We start from the raw sequence: 20,696 nt of genomic DNA on the forward strand, positions 1-20,696 counted from the left end.
CTACAGTAGTTTAAAATCGTGAATCTCATCAAGTAGCCTATATTGGGTACATGATTTTCTCTAAATCGTTAGTGTCATTGAAGGCTTAAAATGCGGGAAATGCAGCGGGAAATAGAACATTTTTCTACAGTAATTTTGGGTTGCCCTTAGCAACGGGTGTTTTGCGATTTTCAAGGCTCTTTGCCTACAGCAGCGATAGGCGTGAGTTTCACTGGCTTCGCTGACTGCGATTGGCTTTGTTTGGCTACTGTAGAATGAATTTCAGATTTTTTCCCAACCCTGATGGGCAGTATAGTGCTCTAATAAACACTTCCACTTCATAGTCATCAACTAAGAGCTTTTTTGCCAAGGTACATTTTTTTTGCATTTTTGGCCACATCTGATATGGAGTAATGTTGCTAAAGTTTTGCAAACTGAAATGAATATTTATGGTTTCCTGTGCTTTGAACTGCCAAAATCTTATCATTAAAATAATTGTGGTGATCTTTCTTCTAGAGTTATTACTACCAACTTCGACAGGGATGCACTAATCGTCAATCTAGAACAGCGCCACCATCGCCTTTTATCTTCACGTTATATCACGAATAGAATGGCAATAAACTAACCTAAAGTTCTCGTTGTTTGTTAAGTAAAAATAATAGTAAATACTAGTGGTCCCAAGTGGGCTGCTGAAAAAATGGCATGCAGTCTCTCATATAAAACATTCCAGATAATTTTCCAAATCGTTTCCTTCGTCGGAACACCTGACCAATAAAACGGAGAATTAATCATGTAAGTCTATTAGCCCGTTCTTAAGCCATTTCGTGACATACAAACACCATGCCATTTTTATTTATATAGAAGTTATTCAAAAACACAAAAGTGTACAAACTCTAGAACAAGCATCACCAAATAATAACTTTTAGGTAAGAAACTATTTTGTAAAGTTGTATGAATAAGCGAATGGCTGATGGTATAAGTCGGGGATGAACCAGCCTCCGGCTGAATTTCCCCATAATAAATTGAATTAACTTGATGGCATGAGACACCTAATTAAACTTTTAGTCTCCTTGCGAGGAAGGGGCTTATGTCTGCTCAAAGATCAAGACCACAGCCAATTTGGGATCGCAATGTGTGTGACGTGGGAACGTCCAGCAGGGTTGGGAAAAAATCTGAAATTTATTCTACAGTAGCCAAACAAAGTCAATCGCAGTCAGCGAAGCCAGTGAAACTCACGCCTATCGCTGCTGTAGGCAAAGAGCCTTGAAAATTGCAAATCACCCGTTGCTAAGGGCAGCCCAAAATTACTGTAGAAAAATGTTCTATTTCCCGCTGCATTTCCCGCATTTACAGCCTTCAATGACACTAACGATTTAGAAAACTCATGCACCCAATATAGGCTACTTGATGAGATTCACGTTTTTGAACTACTGTACTAGGAAAGCCACGTGATTTTCGCGAAATTCAAGCCTACTACTATTACCATTCCCAGCACTGACGTCCAGTGTCAACAGTTTCGCAAAATGTCACCCATTTCAGCCCTTCACCCTCTTCCTCGATGCAAACTTATTGTATGGATATTCCACAATTTTCTATAGTCGCTTAGTTTTGCCCTGGGAGGGAGGCACCGATACTACACACGAAATATGACACAAAGTTATTTCGAACTGCAAGAAAACTCCAGCTTGCCAACGACAATCAAGGTAGACTTGATGAAAATCGCTAGTTTTCTTTTATTGTGTTCCTTCGATCGTTCTGGACAAACATGGAAAAAGGGCTTAAGTTTTCTATGCATTACATTTTCGTTTTTATTGGAAAAATAAAATGATGCGTATTTGAATACTTTATATTCAATCAGAATAAAAGGTGCTATTGTGACATTACTTTTAAATAAGCATTAATAGCTTTTCAAACGATTATTTGTCACATTTGATAAAATGCAAAAATATGTTTTAAACGATTACGCGCTTTTATCATGTTTGTCCATTGTTTTAGATCTGGGCTCACAGTGACAGTTCGTGACAGCAGAATCTCGGCTCACCTTGACGTACATAAATTTCGTATCGGTTCCTCCCTCCCAGGTTTTGCCTACCCCTTGGAACAAGATCCAATCAATGGCTGTATGCTATAATTTGTGCAATTCTATCGAGTTTGAGAGATAGAAGATAATGTTCAAAATATAACGTGCTCGCCAGCCTTATCAAAAAAAGAATAAACTCGATCATGTCTCTTGCCGTTGCCCAAACATTCTTGAATTCATTCTCAAGTACATCCCTTATAAAAAAAAAAGAGCTGAACATACATGGGATCGTTCATAAATCACGTAAGGGGCTATGATGGAAGAAGGATTTGAGATAACTTACGTGCCATACAAATTATTTTTTATTTTCACACAAAAAAATTTCATACCATAGAGGGAGGGGGTCAAAAAACCGGTAAAATTGTCTTACTTAATTAATGGACAGCCTTTATGCCTATCAAATTTACATAGAAATTCTTTGATGCCTTGTTATAAAAGAAAAAGGAGAGGTCTCTGCAACTCTTTTACGCACGTATTCAACTAACCATTAATTCCGGTTGTTGCTAGGATGTGGCCAGAGAAACTCTCGATTGTTGAAGCATGGATCAGTCTTGTCCAATGGGCCATGTTTAGTTTGAAAACTCTTGATTAGTGGATAAGAAGGAGTCAAACCTTATTGAAACGTATATGACTTGACACCTACACACTCAGTTTAGTTCGGCTTATTTTCATTCTTTTAGCGAGATCCGCACAGCCGAGCGATCAGCAACTGCATTTTAACTGATATATTAGAAAAAACATCAAGTTTGTTTACAGCAGCACCTTTGGGTACCACTGACATCAAACGTCACTTTTGCTGAGATGTCAGCAAACGAACTTTAACCGAGATTTGCACAGCTGAGATCGGCATTCTGATTTAAGTGTGTACCATGTATCGTAGGTGCTCAGCATTAACATAATGTCGAAAATTCCAATCTGAGGCTGTTGAAAAGCACTTAAATTGCTTGAAAATACGCATTTAGTTGGAATTCTAAACATTTTGAAAATAAAAAAAAATGTGTGTTGATAAAAACGGATTAATTTGTTGACGAAATCGGAACGTGACAAAATCGTAGCGTGACAAAATCGGAACGTGATAAAAACGAAACATATCTGTATATAATTTGGCAACTTCCATTTGATTTTGCCTTGCCAAATACCCAACTTATATACGTGTAACGGTCTCTCCAAAATATATTGATAACTCTAGCTCACAGTCCGCTAAAAATCTTTCCGAGGGCAGCAGCTTGGTGACCACTGTGTCAAAGTAATCGATAAATTTTCTCAAAACTGTGGTCAATAAGTTTTTTATGATAAATCTTGTTGGAATATTTTTAATCAAGTTGACGAAAGGATGCAGACTTTTATTATAATAAGGTGAGCGCTGAGCAGGTGTCTATTTTCAATTGCAAATATTTATGTCCAGTATTATAATGTCAAAATCGCCCGCAAAGCGGCGCTAATGATACCCTCTCCCTGCCAAAGTGAAACCACTATTCTGGTCACGTTCGCTGATATTCTTCTGATGGGAATCCCAAGTCTACAAAACGTCTACGATTGATTTGTTTAGAAAACATTCAGAGACAGTCTTCTGGAGTGTGGATCCCAGCGGGAGGAGTACAAAGAATGATGGGGTAAACGTCAATTTATAGCTAAACTTGTAAGATGATACCGATCATAGGTTGATTGATAAGGTATCTGTAGAGTAAAGGCGACATAGTAAAACAATGAAGAGACATATTTGCATCGAGCAAAGTTGGTCCATTTACCCCAACCGCACTTATTGATCCAGTGATCGATTGTATTGATAGATAAGTTTTCTTTTTCAAGGAGAGTGCTATAAAAGCGGACAAGGCTATCCGTTGATACATCAGTACCCAATCATTTGAGAGTTTAGACAGTTCTTCATTAACTAAAATGCATTCATTAAAATTGGTATCGGTGTGGTTGATAGTACTTCTATCAGCTATATTGGCTTTAGCACAAGGCTTTCCACAAGTAGAGCAGCGGCAAAGGTTTACGGACGGAAACGACAAACGTAAGCATTGTAAAGCATGATTTTTGGAGTTAATGAATAAATAAGAAGTTTTTATTTCGCAGTGGTACTTCCTGAAGAGCAGAGTTTAGAGTCGCAACGAAGCCATTGGCGATCGAAACGCGCACTATGTACCGGAAAGTTCAGTAAAATACTCATTCAACCTTGTTTCTTCCACTGTCAAACGTTTGGAATGAAGGGAAAGTGTAGCGAAGACAGAAAGTGCAACTGTGTTCCATTCTAATAAATGTAAACTAATTTATATAAGATTTGTATTACCGTCGTGCGGGGTGACATTGGTCCATAAGGGTGACTTTGGGCCAAGATTTTTACAGCAAACTAAATCCAGAATAATGAAAACAATGTGGCACGCTTCAAGAATACGTAATAAATAGCCACTGGATGGTCATGGATTAGTTTTTTGCCTCCCGTGCTAGTCAAGAGATGCATCGAAAAGGGCGGTCAAAGTCACCCCCTAGGACCAATGTCACCCCGCACGGCGGTAAATAAAGTTTTTCCGATAATAATAGAAAAGGCTTTCATTAGTGTCAGATACGCATTAATTAAAAAATTTTGTCGATCCAATGCCGAGAAAATTGGCTGTATTTTATCAGTATTTGTTTTTAATATCACAATTTTTTGTAGAAATTTATATATATATTATGTTCAAATGCTTACGAAACTAACTCATTTCCTGTCGAATGCGTCATACAAAGTGTCAATTAGACGGTTAATCACAGATATATGGACAAAATACTTTTGTATGCTTTTGAGTGGGTGAACCCAAACTTTTGCACGGGACTGTATGTGCAACAAGACCAGCAGGAGGGAGTGTGAAACTTCAAGCATGATGCCCACACATCTAGTTGTAACTCTGAAAAATATTAGATGTTTCAAGTGGTAGTTTAAAGCACAATTGATGGAAATTTCGTCACCGATATGCATGTTCGTCTGTGCCTGCAGTGACTACTTTCACATCAAGTTGGTATACCAACCAATTTTTATAAAAATAAAATGATTCATCGAATTGTCATCTATTATTCGACAATCATTAACTGTTTCTGAAAAGTATAATACTCTGTACAACATACTCTCTATGATTGGTCAAGTCTATTGTAACATTGCACTGTGTTTTATTTTGTCGATTTAGTTTGTTCGGAGAAATTTCTTGATATATTGAAGCACTTCTTTTGATGCTAAAAGTATTGTGATTATTCTACCTAGCAGTAAGATAGAAAAACTATATTTTATAACATTCAGAAAGGCATATCCCTTTCGGGATGCATGATTTTTCACCTATAGGATCAAATTTCTTTTGCAAAATTGCAACACTCGAAAATGAATTGTGCTTTACATGATGAGTAAATTTAATTCATTGGCTATGAAGACTTGAAGACGGAGAGAAAATATATGTGAATCAACCTCTACATAAGTTGTTTAAAAAAAGTATGTGCAGCACAATTGTGCTGGTTCCTCCCGAAAGAGATATGGGTCTTCGGAAAAGTTGTAAAATGGCAATTTCAAACAACTTTGTCGCAGACATGATTTTTCTATCTCTTATACTTTTTGTGATATATGCCGTTGTATGTACATGACTCCTAAATATCATAATTTTTTAAAGCTGTTTGTCACTTAAAAACCTATGTTTTTTTTTCTGTATATGTCAGCAGGCTATCTTTCGAAATAAAGTTATTCAAAAATTACTCTTTTTTCAAGAGGTAGTTCAGGCTCCAACACCTGCCTCCCGCGCAAAATGGCGCAGATAACCCTTATCGATCGTTTGTCTATAAGAGTTTTTTCATGCGTTTTCACTATCAAACGAATAAGTCTTATAAAACAGAAATCTAACGATAACTTCTTTACTTTAAGAGATAGAGAGTTTTGATTATTTTTTTCCTATCAACAGTGAATAAATAAAACCCAACACCCAGCAACTGAGATATTGTCATCTCCTTTTCTTGTTGCAACAATTTTATTCCGCAACATCAGTTTATCACCACTTGAACAGAATATGACAAAGATCGACCACCACGTGCGCAGCAATTTTCTGGGCTTCGCATTGCAATTTTCGAGAACTTTCTCTGTGTTGGTAAACATTGGCACACTATCGAACAGCATGCATAAACAAATTTGGTTTTGTGTTCAAGATAACTGATTAAGAGTCGAAAAGGTTGCAACAATGTTGTGCCCTGTGATTGTCATGACAATTTCGCTTCTGATTGTATCCCAATCCGCAAAAGTATGGATAAACGGGTTGTGGTGACCGACTTGCTTTGTTGTTTTTTTTTTTTGTCTCCTCTGAAGACAACTTGATTCACTGCTATCAATAATAGATCAAAAGCGTTCGATTGGTGTAAACAAGTTTCAATTTCTTCCTATATTTGATAAACAAGAGCTTGAATTTGATTAAAACTATTTATATCGATCATTTTTTGGGCAATTTCAAGCTGTGAATCAACAGTACTTAGATAAAATGACCGTCACAGAAAACTATATTTTGCAATGATTTAAAGCAAAACGGTCGCAAAAATCCACTAGTGCAACTATAGGGAACTGTCTACTAAGAGAGCACACACCCTATTTGTCTATGCATCGAAACTCAAGTTTGATTGATGGTAAAACTCGGTTAATTGCCAGGCATATGTCAACCGAAACCGTCACGTAATACATTCATAGACAAACCGCAGCTCGTTAAGTGAAGAGGGAACGATTGATTGTTGTCTTTCCTGATTGGATTTGATAATTCACCTGTTGACGGCGGAACGTTAACTAACTGGCGGGTGGACTTTCTTTCCCGTCCAACGTTCTTTGACGCAGTCAGTGGTATGATGGTCAATTGCTCACAGGTACTGCCTGTCTCATTGCCAGGGGGTAATTCAACTATGCATACACCCAACTAACTGTTGCCGCTGATAAAGGAAACGCATCGAGCACGAAAGAAGTCGTGCAGTCTGGCGATTTCCATTCCAAACTAGTGAAGACTGAATTGACATAAGGGTCTTTGTCCTTGTCAGCTCGGCCCACACGGATTGATAATTATGAATTGCAGTCATTAAATTAGTGGACAATGAAAATTGAATGAATCTGTTGCGCCGCAGTTTAGCGGTTGTGGGTGATGTCAACCTATGTCAACGGTAGATAATGATGAGTAAGTCACCAAACTGTCGATGTCAGTGAGGTTCAACAGGTATCGGATGAATGCGTGTGTACTTCCTTCGAGTGTAATTGCCCTTTACAACCAGTTTCACTAACTGAAAAGGAGTGTCTTCCTCAGCTGCATCATAATTTACCAATTTTTGTTGTACTGTAGTTCTATCTCTGGAACTCATATATAATATTGTTCTGATATTTTTTCAAAAGTACCCTGAACAGACTCTATAAAACACTATCCGTTTATATTTTTTACAAGTATTTTTAGAATTTGTACCACTGTGTGAGGCTATTCTTGCATTGAGATACATAGTGCTGATCTGAATTGGCAAAATTAGTTTTATAATATCCTCCACACAAGCGCAAATATTCTGCTCTAATTAAATTTTCTCGATTGCCTCCCAACAGACAATTAGGCCGGAAAAGCCACGTCACATGTTGGATCGTCATATTACCATACATTTTCCCATTTCATTACAATCACAAAATACTACTAATAGCCAGTATTTGCTTAACAGTCTTAAAGTAAAAAAAGTAAAAAATGAAAATATCTCAGTTTTTATACATTTATTAGGAAAAAAATATTGAAGCAGGATATATATACGGTAGAAATATGAGGAAAAATATATATCCTTATATCATATAATACATATATGCCACTACGGTCAAACCATGCAATCAGCGTTCCAACGGAGTATGTAAACCGAGAGAACGAATTCAAATTAAATATTCAAAAGCCCACCAAAGAAAATAGCCGGGCTCGACCTAACCACCCTTATGGTAGAAATTGTAGTGTGAGAAATCCATGGGGTCAGAAGTTTTTCATATGATGAATCCGGGGAAAGATGATTGACAACTTGTTGCTCGTTGGTAGAAAATAAAATTAAAACTTCAAAAGAAATCAAACTGTCACGTAGTTTTCCGTGATGAGATTTGCTTCGTTTTTGAATTAAAATAGAATATCCAATGGCAAAATTTGGTTGAGTATTTTCGTAGGATTTTAACGTTTCCAAATGAACAAGTAAACATTCTTAACTGTTACTAATTGGTCTTAATCATATTTGTTCTCATGTTCTGTGGGAATAGATGGGGCGGCTAGATGATTTTAAAATGCACCTAATTTAATGATTTAGCACGATCTTATGTGTCAAATTATGTGCCAAAAAAAGTAATGAAGTATAACATAAATCGTTTTTTTATATATCCAAATAATAGCAATGGATGTTGCAAAATGGACTTTGTAGGAGCGGCATTTCGAATCAATATTCAAATTACATACCTATTCGAATTTTCTGTTTTCAACACATATTTCGCATATTTGACATTACGACTTAACCCTCTAATACCCAAATTTTTATTTTCAATTTAAGTATTATTTTTCGTTATCTAAAATCGTTCTAAACACGTTTTGGGCATTTATTTATTTTTATTCGCAAATTTTTAAATTTTGGTTTTTGATTTTTATAATTTTTATTTTTGAACATCCCTAGCTTTTTTCATTTTTTCTTGAAGCCTTTTCTAGTTGTTGATTTTTGGCAATAATAAAAATTTTAATTGTTACAGTATTTTTAAAAATATTAAATTTTTAATTTTTTTTCGCAGCGTGTTTTATTTTCCGTTTAATTAACGGAAATACAGGTTTGAAATGATTTTAATACCACCAGGCTCTTGGTTTGTGATATGAATGAAGCCCAGGCATTTGTAGGTTATATAAGAATGCAATTTTTCAAACAATTTCTAAAAATACAAAAAAGTTTCAAAAGTCATAAAAAAATTTTCTTATATGCGTGTTATGAGTCAAGGTATAAGCCAAAAATAAAATCATTTTGATTTCCGAGCTACGAAAAAATACACAAAATTCCAAAGTGTACCCCGTCTAAAGGCGGGGTTGGGTATTAGAGGGTTAATGCTTAACATTTAACATTCAAATATATTGAGTTTTTGATAAAAGTGTCTATAGCGGAAATAAAACGGTTTGTTTTGCACTCGTTCTGCTGGGTAGTGCTTTGTTAAAGCCCAAGCAGCAGGTGAAGATGCAACGAGGCCAAACCTCAGATTTTTGGTAGCGCGGGTCTGGAAAGCCGCACGGCGGATCGGGCTGAGAGCTTGATGGTGACCTACCGATCAGGTTTTCAGCTTGAGCCGCTGTCTGGTTCTCTAGATATCTTGAGAGTTTGGGTTTTGGCTTGGTTTCATCTTTACCAGAAAAATGTATTTTTTCGCCGTCGCGTTGCCGGAGTTTTTTTTTCTCGTTTTAGTTTGTACGCGTTTTGAGTGCAATCGAGTTCAGGTTTTCGCGTTGAGTGAGTGATAATTTGCTGTTGTGAAATGATCATGCTGCTACAACTGCTCAATTAAGGATGATTGATCAATTTGGTGAGCTCGTTTCATGCTTTTATTATAAATGTGCAATATATTATGAAACGTATTTTTATCATGACAACGGTAGAAATATTATTTGATTGAATTGATTTAAAAAAATATGAACAGTTCGTCACTGTAAGTGTCGACTCTTTTACATTAACATTGAAAACCCCATACCTTTCCTTTAACCTGATTTTTATCATCATAAAAAAACTAATTTTTGAATGGTTCGATGCTAAAAGTGTCGACTTACCGTATGTTCACGTTGTCTTTAGAGTACTGATAGGTGATTATTTAAACTGATGATGCAGCTTTGATCCCTCCCCACTAACAAAACTCCTTCCCATGACAACCATGGAGATGCAGAGGTGATCTCGGTCTCTAGCAACAATGGTTGTCATACCAACATTCCATCCCTTCCCCGATGATCGTAAGGACGTAGCCGGCGCCGTTATTGGCTTTCTATTGTTTGGAGTTCTCGAAAGTGCACCATTAGCGTAGCTTGGGGGGTACGCTGGGTACGGTCCGCACCGGGCCCCGAGTTCATAGGGGCCTCCAATTTGTGCGAAGAATGTCATTAAATATTATGATATTGATTTCTAGAAAACTAACACGTAAAAAGTAGATAAAAATTCAGTTTGAAAGTGATCTTGGTCGGCAATTTGTAGGGGCCCCACGATCAATGTTATTAGTGATTAGAGTAGCCTAAATACCTATTCAAAATTCATTCTCGATAATTCTGTTTCATTTTGTAATTCAGACGGATCTACCTAAATGTGCGAACACATAATTGTATCTGGAACTGATTTGAAGGTATTTTACAGATCATATTCTTAAACCGATTTTCATTTCAATTATTATAATAGTTGAAAAAATAAATCTGTTACCATCTTCGGAACATTGTTTGTACACATTCAAGACTTGTAGTAGATCTTATTTTAGAAGTTTAGTCTCCATTTTAATGCAAGTCTCTATTTTTAACGGTACATCTTGAATAGAGATTTAGGCAAAATTGTCTTTAAAGTTACTTTTTTTATTCTATTTGCTATGAGTCTTACTTCAAGAGGTTCCCCAGAGATACCTTCAGAGAACATTACGCAATTTTTGGTTCTTCGGGAATTTCTTTTCAGATTGCTCGATTACTATGCAAAGTCTCTTCAGGTACGCTTCTGAGATCTCCTTCAGAAAAGTATCTCTTGATTCCACCAACAAGTCTCTTTAAAAAACTTCCAGCGTTATTTCAAGGAATAATTATAGGATATTTTTTGTAATTTGCTCCAAGAAACCCATGAGAACTACAACGCACTTCTCGATCTCCAATGCTGCCTACAGGAGTTATCTTAAGAAAAAAAAGTTCCTAAGCCTGTTCATCCAGTTATCCTTTCAGGAATAACCTATGTCATCGCTTCCCAAACTTGGCTTTCGCGACCCCCCGACCTGTCAGCGCCTCGCTTTGGTCTTTCAACAAAATGCGAGGTGACGAGGCGTTGGGGGGTCGCGAAACCCAAGTTTGGGAAACGATGACCTATATGGTTTTCCTCAAGCATTTATCCACATTTTCCATAGGAATTGCTCCTAAAATTTCTCCTGGGATTATCCGAGGATGAATAATTAACACTCTCGTTTATTTTATCAAGTGAAATCTTCGTGGCTTCTTTAAAAGTTCATATGAGGTTCCACACTACAGCTAATACTTTGGTAAATATTCTAGTGATTCCAATCATCTTAGCAATTCACTTACGAAATCCTTCGAAACTTCCTCAAGAGATCAAGAGAACTTTGTGGGAGTTCATCAAGGGTTATTTTCAAACTTATTCGAATTTTATTAGATGTTACTTAGAGATTTCCTTTTGCAATATCTCCCGGATTCTTGAAAAATTTCACCAATAATTTCTGAAAAAAATCTTGATCTCTTTCTGGAATATCAGAGAAAATAACTAGGGAAATTCTTTGAAGGCATCCTTCAGAAATTTCTCTATAATTTCTAAAATAATTCCTGAAGGAATCTTAACAACAATCACTGGAGTAACTCCTGAAGGAGTTCTCTGGTTAAAATCTGCACGATAATTTTGAAGAAAATTCTAGAAAAACCCCGGAGAAAACAGTAGTTGAAATCTCGAAGATGTTGTAAACGATAATCTTGATGAGAGTTTTAAGAAAATTTTACCATAATTTTATCATTGGATACATTCCGTGAGCACTTATGATTTTCTTGATAATCTTTGAAAGAATTCATGATGGAATCTCGGATGCAACTTGTATGCTTACCCTTAGAAAAATTCTACGTTGAATTTTTGAAGGTGTAAAACGAAATCCCTAGGAAGTCCGTGAAAATCACAAAATGAACTCCTGAAGAAATCATTGGAGTCCATTTGGTTATTTCTCGATTAATTTTTCAAATTGACGTAAGTAACTTCCATTCGGTTTTGAGAAAATTAATTCAGAAGAATCACAACCTGTCTTCTAAAACTGTTTTAAATGATGAAAAAAAAATTAAAAATGAATCACCTTTTTAACATTTTTTCGCCGTGTACATTGCTTAAATTTTGCATACAATAAACTTGCGTTCAAAAACTAGGGAGTTCCTATTATATCCCACAAACAAATTATAAGCCATTATATTCAGTTACTTGCGACGTTTTTGTACCAGTGTAAAATCGACTCAAGTAGTGTTTTGTTTTGATTCGTGGTTAAGTCACTTTGTCTCTCCAAACAGCGGAGCGGCGAAAGTAGCGGTTAGGTTGCGAAAGTTGAAAATATTACTTTCGTCATTTTGTAAATCTGAAAATTAAACGTTCTAATAGTGAAAAATCGATTTAGTTCAGAGCGAAACGTGTAGGATTTCGTCTGCGAAACACGTAGAATCGATAAAGTAAGTTTGTATACTTTTTTTACTTGAGTCTGTTTGAATAAGTTTTCGAGATTTATTTTATGCAAACCTTGGGCAAATTTATAAATCTTTAAAACATTTCTTTCATCAAGAATTTCAAAATCAATACCGACTCAAAACATAAAATTGAGCAAATGTCCAAACTTTCTTAAAATACCTCATTAAAGTTGTAATGAGTCATTGCTTCCCAGCGCTACTTTGCCAGGTAATATTTACACTTCCATGTTAATTCACTGGAAGTTCTTCCGACGATTATCAGTAAACTAATGTGCTTCTGAACAAAAAAGAAAAACTGTAGGCTCATTAACTGACATGTTTGTCATTAAGGTGAAATAGTTTGAAATCAACTTCTAAGATTGCACTGAAACTTCAAAGGCAAAAATCTCGCGAAGATCGCATCCAACAACCGTAAACTTTTTGTTTTGGCTTTGTGCACTAGCAGAAAGCTTAAAATAAAAGATCAGAAACGTTTGCCAACTATTTCTCTTTGAAAGCGTGAATAGCGGCACAAGTCGGCCATTGTGACGGCCATCTTTGGATTCCGAGATTTTTCAGCTTAAACTACTACAACAACATAGCAACATAACTTCCATCAGTTTAGTTATAATTTTACAAAAGCTATTTGTTCAATTTTTATTTCAACAGTCGGTTTCACATTAGAGTCTTACATTTAGACGGCGTGCAAATTTTAACTTTGAGGGCCCCTAAATAGAACTCCGCACGGGCCCCAAAAACCCTAGCTACGCCACTGAAGTGCACATTGAAGATGAAAAGCTACTCCCAAGCTACATCTCTTGGTTCCTTGTACAACTTCGATTATTGTGGTCAATCACTGAATAGTAACTACGAATTGTACGGTCATCAATGCTTATTATGCTTATGCTTATTATATAACATTTAACATTCAAATATATTGTTAAATTATAAAAGATTTTAATTTACTCCATGCTCTCTTAATTTGATTTTTTTTTAACAAATCGGCCTAAAATAAATAATTTGGCAACGCTGTTATGTTTTTATTGTCTATTTTTATTTAATACTTAATCAGCACATAACTTAATTTACCATTATTTGTTTTGGCTTGGTATTTATTATGAAAAAATACGGACTTTTGGACTTAAAACGCAACTTTTAGAGATTGGATAGAAAACCTTAGGGAGTATATATCAAGCAATGTAAGCAAAATCATGGGTTTTTGTCAAATTTGCTATTACGGGAGGTTGACCAGAACGTCGCATAAAAATTTGACTTTTTGTATATTTCAATTTGTTGAATAATTGTCCAAAATTTGGTTTAAATTGGTTATATTCGATGTCTACAGTATGTGTACACTTGGTATGGACCCTTGGACACATATTTCAATTTATTGAGTTTTCCTGTAACAAAATTAGTACAGGATGGTGCTAGGGCAATCGTGGTAGTTCGAAATTAGTGATCGCATTATTCGAAAGGAAGTATATGGTAAGGTTTGTCGTTCAGGAAGGTTGTTGCTTCAGATTTTTCAGATTCCAAGGTTTCAGATGGGTTTTATGATTGAATCATTTTTGACGGCATGAGCGTGTGGAAGTGGCTTTGCGAGTTTTGCGTATAAAGAATAAATCTAGATTTATGGTTTCTCCTTGAGTTGTGAACATATATGAAGCAACTTATTTTCAAATTAGAAACGTCTTAATTCAATAAGTTAATATACTATTTATTTCAATAATTCAGTTAATATTTTGAGTCATTATTTAAGTTACCTTCAACTACAAAAACATATTCACAGCTTGTGTAATATAATTGTTGGGAGCCGTCATTGTTGGCGCAATGAACCAAATTTCGAAAGCAGCTCTAGTAGTAGCAGCTTCAATCCTGTAGTTTATTATTGTTATTTCACTACTTTATAACATAATATATACATACATTTTGGTGTTTATTTCTAACTTCCCAACATGCAGCCTCCCAACACTTCGTCTTTACTTTCCACTTCTAATTTTAGTCTCTCTCCGTGTTGCCAGTTTAACATATAATTCCACCACAACATACCCCCACCCGTGAAAATGGTAACCGGTCTGAACAGTGGTTGATGTATTCACATGGAATGACCATCATCTGGGAAACAACACATCAGCAATACTGGTGACGCGCGGTCAGCACATCGTACTGTTTTCCATTGTTCGTTCTCCCACTGTTCATGCAGTTGCCACCGGGATCAAAGACAACAAACACGACAGCCACCGTTGAAATTTTTGCATTGTTGGATCCACACTTGTACATTTCGCCTCGTAGAAATCGAGCAATGCTTCGCTCCGTTGGAATTGGAATACATTCTATCTCTTCAGGACTATGTATTTTCTGCTCAGCTGCTTTCACCGGCACACAGTACAGGGCTGCCAGATGTACAGATTTCTCTGTATTACACAGTTATTTTTATTCTGACACAGATTCAATTTGTATGGAACACAGATTTTCTCGTGGATACAGATTTTCTATCAAATCATCTGGCAGCTCTGCACAGTCATGACCACTGATATTTTTGTGATGAGATACTGATGACGTCATCACGGGTATTCGTGTCGAAGAAAATACGATGACATCATCAGGGTTTCGATTGCGATTACCTTCCATCTGCGTCGTATCTATGTCGCTTGGTCCTACAGGAATATCGATTAGACACAATTGAGACGGATGAGGATTCTCTGCATCATGAGATGCTGTGTGCGGTAGTATATCTTTACCGTAATGTTGCTTTATCAATGCTTCCTTTCTGGCTTAAAATTCCAGTTGAATCTTTCGTGTGGCTTCCTTGTATTTCCTTTTGATTTCAGCTATCCCACTGGCGTCTTCGATACGCTGCTTGTAATTTCTCGAAATATTTAAAAAATTAAGGTTGAGCAGTCCATGAAAATTTCTAGCAGGCTGTTATGACACTTCTATAATTTTGTTATGAGGAACTCGTGGTTAAACTCCTAAGGCAAATATTTTTGTAATTTCTCGAAAGAATTTTAGAATGAATGTCCCAGGAATCCTTAAAAAATGTTTTTTATAAGTCATGAAGAAATCACTAGAAAACAAGAACTATTTTTGAGGAATTTTTCATGCAAAATTTTCTGAACGAATTCATGGTGGAATTATTGGCAGTATTCTAGGAGAATTTGCTGGGGGATGTGGGGAGCTTGCTAAGTTTTTGTAAAAACTTACTAAACTAAAAAACTTCTAGACTTATTGTTTTCAAAAATTTCTTTAGCAATCCGTGATGGAATCAATGAAGGATTTCATTTCACATAGAATTCTTGAAGAAACTTAAGTAGTACATAGAATGGTATTTATGCGAAAACCATTGGAGAAAGTTTTGCGGAAAATCATAATGAAATCGCTGGAGAAATGCCAAGAAAATTGTTTTTCAGGTTTTAGGACGAATACCTGTACGTTTTTTGTTGGAATCATTTGTAGAGCAATCAATCATAACTGGATTGTTCTCTAAAAGGGCCGCTGCAAGAATTCATGAAAATTTGCTGGAAAAAATATGAATCTCCAGAAAATATAAGGTGGAATGGAATGCGGAATGGTTTGAAGAATTCATGGTTGAATCCACTTTACATCCTGGAGAAAATTTTTGTACAAAGGCACTGCAGATTTCAGGATCCGGAATTCCTTGGAAACAGTTCTTGGAGATATTCTAGAGAAATTCCTGAAGGAATATTTGAACCATTTCTTGGTGGAATTGAATACGAGCTTTCTGATGAAATTCATCAGGGAATTCTTAAGACGGGAATTCGTTAAGTCAATCGTGATAAAATGTTCTTAGAAAATCTTAGAGGAATCTCTGAAATCGCTTAAAAATGTGGTAGAACCCCTGGCATCATTTCTGAAGAAAATCTTAGACGTTTTTGAACATGAATATCAGGATAATTAACTAGTGAAATTTCTGGATCATGCATTTCGGAATTAGTTAAAAAATATGTTTTAAGATGTATTTATGAATACCGTAAAACGGGGTAACTTTGATAGTTTTTTCGAAGAAAACTTCTATATTTATGCATGCTGTTTCAAAGAATTACAATTTATATTTTTAAAACAAGTACTGACATCCTAGTAATCAATTGCAGTTGATATATAATTATTCATATAATCGAAAGTCGATTTTCTGTTTTGGGGTAACTTTGATAGTGGAGTATAAATCGAACAAAATTGAATGAATTACGTAACATTTGTAGGGCGTTGCATACCTCTAGGTGTTTAACGCTATATGGAAATTTCTGACTTAGATTACAAAAATGGTCCCAGTTTGTACAAATGGTTTTCGCTAAGAGATTTGAGACTGAATTCATGTTCTACTATAACTAGACTGTCATGTATGAGTGGCAAACTCATTATGACTATATTTTATATTTGCATATAAATCCTCAAATGCACTTGATTCCAATGAAAATAGCTTTGACATGAAGTGTCATACTAATACTCTTCACTTTTGCATTTGTTTTTCTTAACTGATTGACAGATACTTCGTCATTTCATTTAATATGTTGTGAGTCTCGCACTATCAAGGTTACCCGCATTATCAAAGTTACCCCGTTTTACGGTACCAAGAGAGTTTAAGATGATCCCATGGAGAAATTATTAGCGGAATCTCTGGAGGCATCCTCAGAATGATTTTAGTTAAAATCCGTGGAGAAATATCAGTATAAACATCAAATTCTTAGAGAAACCATTTGAAGGATATCTGTAAGAATTTCTAAAAAAAATATCGTATATACGTTAAATGGATCGGCGATGGCAGCGTGGTTCAGCGACACACAAGTCTAATCTGAGTTTGATCTAGTCTTTTTGAATGCAAAGTCTAAATGAATAATCACTGTAAGGATGTTATTCATAGAAAATTGAAGTGGGTTGCAGGCTTGGTTCCAGTGGAAGCGTAAATGTAACAAAAATGAAGAAGAATGATACAGTATAGGACAAAACATTTGCAACTTTTTCGATTTTCATACAAAATTGTCAAATTTGGGGGCTTGCATCTCAGTTATTTGTGGACCGATTTGAACGAAATTTTCACAGTACGTCAGACATAACTTGAATTTTAACATATATTTTTTAACGATTTTTCCAATCACGAGTTCAAAAGTAATAGCGGTTTGACTAAAGAGAATTTTTTGACGAAAAATTATAAACGATTTATCTGAAAATAGGAGAGCCCTACACAAAAACTGTCCTTAGAAAACTTGTTCATATTGTCTAAATCTACAATTTTTCTGAAGACATCGTAATGATATTCCTTCGACTTTTTAAGTTAAGTAAATTATAAGAAATTCACTTTAGTCAAACTGTTATTGCTGTTGAATTCGTGATTGAAAAAGTCTCTTAAAAATATATGTTGAAATTCAACTTATGTCTGATGTGCTGTGAAAATTTCATTCAAATCGGTCCACAAATAACTGAGATCTGAGCCTCCAAAGTTGACCATTTTGTATGGAAAATCGAAAAAGTTGCAAATGTTTTGTCCAATACTGTATATACAAATATACAGCAATGCTAAAATGTTGGTTTTAACATTAGCCTATAGCTCACTCAATATCGATTTATGACTGTATTCAGTGATAGTAAACGCTTGCATTGCTTTGATTTGGTATTGGTTGGTGTTTGAATCATGGAAAATGTTTATTGCAGTTAATAAACCAAAAAAGTTGCGTTATATCGAGGTAAAAATTACGTTATATTGCGTTACGTTATAAAGTGGTTACGTTATATCGAGGTATGACTGTATTTCATATTTACATCGCATAAATGACGTGTTATACCGTCAAGCTACCATTCACCGTGCATTTAAGAAAAAATTGCGCTTCAAAAAATTATATATCGTTTCCAAATAATTTGAAGTGTGCTAGAATACCACTACTTAGCGTGCAATTATATTGTTATTCAGGGAAAAATTTAAAACTAGTGATGCATATCGAAAAATGACTCAAAAATTATGTTTGAAAATGTCATGCAAAGGTCGCCTAGTACCGTTCTATGTCACCATTTACCGTGCACACTAGTGCACCATTCACCGTGCGTATAGTTTTCGTTATGTTTTAATTTTGAATCTTGAAGAAACGCTGTTGATGGAGCAACTATGTTGCTAATAGTGTACGCACCTAATTTTAAGAGTATTCAAATCTTAATTTACAATAAAAACCATAAAAAGTTTAAAAATTGGATAAACAATTAATTTTGTCATTGAAACCGTTTTAGGAGGCTTGACTGTATTGTCCAAACCACTCCATATTCACTCAAAAAATTAATATGAAGTAGATTAATCATCACATAATAATATATATTATATTACCGAATAATTTCATGCCTTTTACACTAATGCACGGTAATAGGAACCATACATATTGAAAAGGGTCCATTCACCGTGCATTTGAGTTTCGACTGAAACACAATAAAAAAATCTAATTTGCATAAAATCTCATTGCTCATACGATGAAATATATCTTACTATAAGTATCCACAATGAAAACTTGTTAAAATTTTGAAAAAATTCATACTCTAACGTTAAAATGAAAAATCTGATTTTTTGGCGTTTCTACTAAGAGTGTTGAAACATCTCATTATCAAACAGAATTCACATAATTTTGACTACATAAACTAGGCTTTTTAAAATACTTTGTGACAAAAACTACTTGATTTCATCGGTTTTATCTTGTTTTGCTAACAAAAGAATAGTTTGTGAAAATTGTATGAATATTCTGTAGGAATTTGTATATGTGCACGGTGAATGGAGGCCGCACGGTGACTGATGACTTAACGGTATTCATTATTTTCAACAGTCTTCATAAAGTTTTCCGACTTCCACAGAAAACAAAATCCTTACTACACCAATGGTTGCTTTACATTTTAAAATATTTAGGTACTTCAAATATAATTCAACAATTGCAAAACCCTGGTCCATACCTATGGAAACAATTATCCTTTTTCTAATACTAGCCAACCCAAACCAAAAACGGGAGAACATCGACCAACCCACAACAACGCGAGCTATCTGCAAAGGAGGGAGGTACCTAGTGGTTGTTTTACATGTCATTACATACTAAAGACCATCGCCACCGCCCACGTACCCAAGCCACGTACAAACAGATGTAACACTCGGAATAAAAAATATTAAAATCTATCGCATTATCATCATCATCATATCAATAAATATGGAGTGGTGTTTGTATGTCACGAGGTGGCTTAAGAACGAAAGAACGGATTGACGTAAATTTTGCACTGTTGCACTCATCGACAGACGTTAACGCGTGAGGAAACATTTTCGGAAAGTCTCTGGAATAATCGGGAAAACGGGAAAATACTCATTTTCTATGGAGGTTACACGACCTCTTACAACAGCCTACTTTATGGCAAAACGAAGTTAGCCGGGACCACTAGTTTAAAATGATCATTAAATGAATGAACTTCAGTGTTACGTCTGTTTGTCTGTGCCCAAGCCTCTAGGAGTCGTCCTGTCCGATGGTTCGGGAGTTTCCTTGCCGTGCTGCTCCTGGCGGTGACCAGCCACGATTGGACTGACGTGGTGCTCTGCCAGAGGCGACTCACTAACCGGCCCACTAACAGTCGAAGAGCGTTCTCATAGTCGGTTTAGTTATCATCACATGCTTGGATAGGGAGCAAGTGGCAAATATTGTATGTCCAGTCTGGTAATGTAGAACACTTACTTGCTGGTGTATTAATAGAAGAGTTAGAAAAATTGTAGAACCCGCTGATATGGGGGAGAGATTTGGCGCGTGAGGTTTGAGTTTACCAGAGTAGCGAAGAATTATCAGCTGAACATTATCTGCTAAAAGCGGCTGTTTGTCGAGAGCTTGTGCGTTCCGGTTTAGCGGATTGGCGATCAGTCATAAAGGAAGAGTCGCGTGCTACGGTCGGTTTAAAATTCTACGCGCGTATTTTCTGGACGCATGGAGCGAGGATTTAGCGCTTTACTGAGATGACAGATAACTGGTCATAATAGGAATACGAAATTCAGCAGTTGAGCTATTTTTACATACTATAATGCTGCTGTAGACCAAAGATTCAAACTGGGTAGAACATAGTTCAAATTAAATCACAATCACCACATAACAGTTTTCTGATGAAACGCAGCAGTAAACAAAAACGAAGGGGCCGATGATGATTAATGTTTCTCGCTAAACGGAACAGTCATGGTTGAGGATTGTGGTTGTCATCAACGCCGCAAACGAGCAGTAGGAGAAGGTGAG

At 35.8% G+C, this 20,696-nt stretch overlaps 1 protein-coding gene and 1 long non-coding RNA gene across 4 annotated transcripts in view; both read left to right on the top strand.

The window, feature by feature from the left end:
- LOC5579101 overlaps positions 1-20,696 on the top strand; it is a 127,917-nt gene that overhangs the window by 94,820 nt on the left and 12,401 nt on the right. The window contains exon 1 of one of the 3 annotated variants that reach the window (XM_021853012.1): positions 20,092-20,691. The exons of the other annotated variants lie outside the window; for them this stretch is intronic. Coding sequence (XP_021708704.1) covers positions 20,640-20,691 — 52 coding nt within the window. The 5' untranslated portion in view covers positions 20,092-20,639. Of the gene's footprint in view, positions 1-20,091; positions 20,692-20,696 lie in introns of those variants that run through there. 3 annotated transcript variants of the gene reach the window in all.
- Positions 3,891-4,407, top strand: LOC5579100. The gene is made up of 2 exons (XR_002502184.1): positions 3,891-4,076; positions 4,139-4,407. It is a non-coding gene; the product is annotated as an uncharacterized LOC5579100 (long non-coding RNA).

Source organism: Aedes aegypti, chromosome 3 (assembly GCF_002204515.2).
Source record: "Aedes aegypti strain LVP_AGWG chromosome 3, AaegL5.0 Primary Assembly, whole genome shotgun sequence".
Lineage (NCBI taxonomy): Eukaryota > Metazoa > Arthropoda > Insecta > Diptera > Culicidae > Aedes > Aedes aegypti.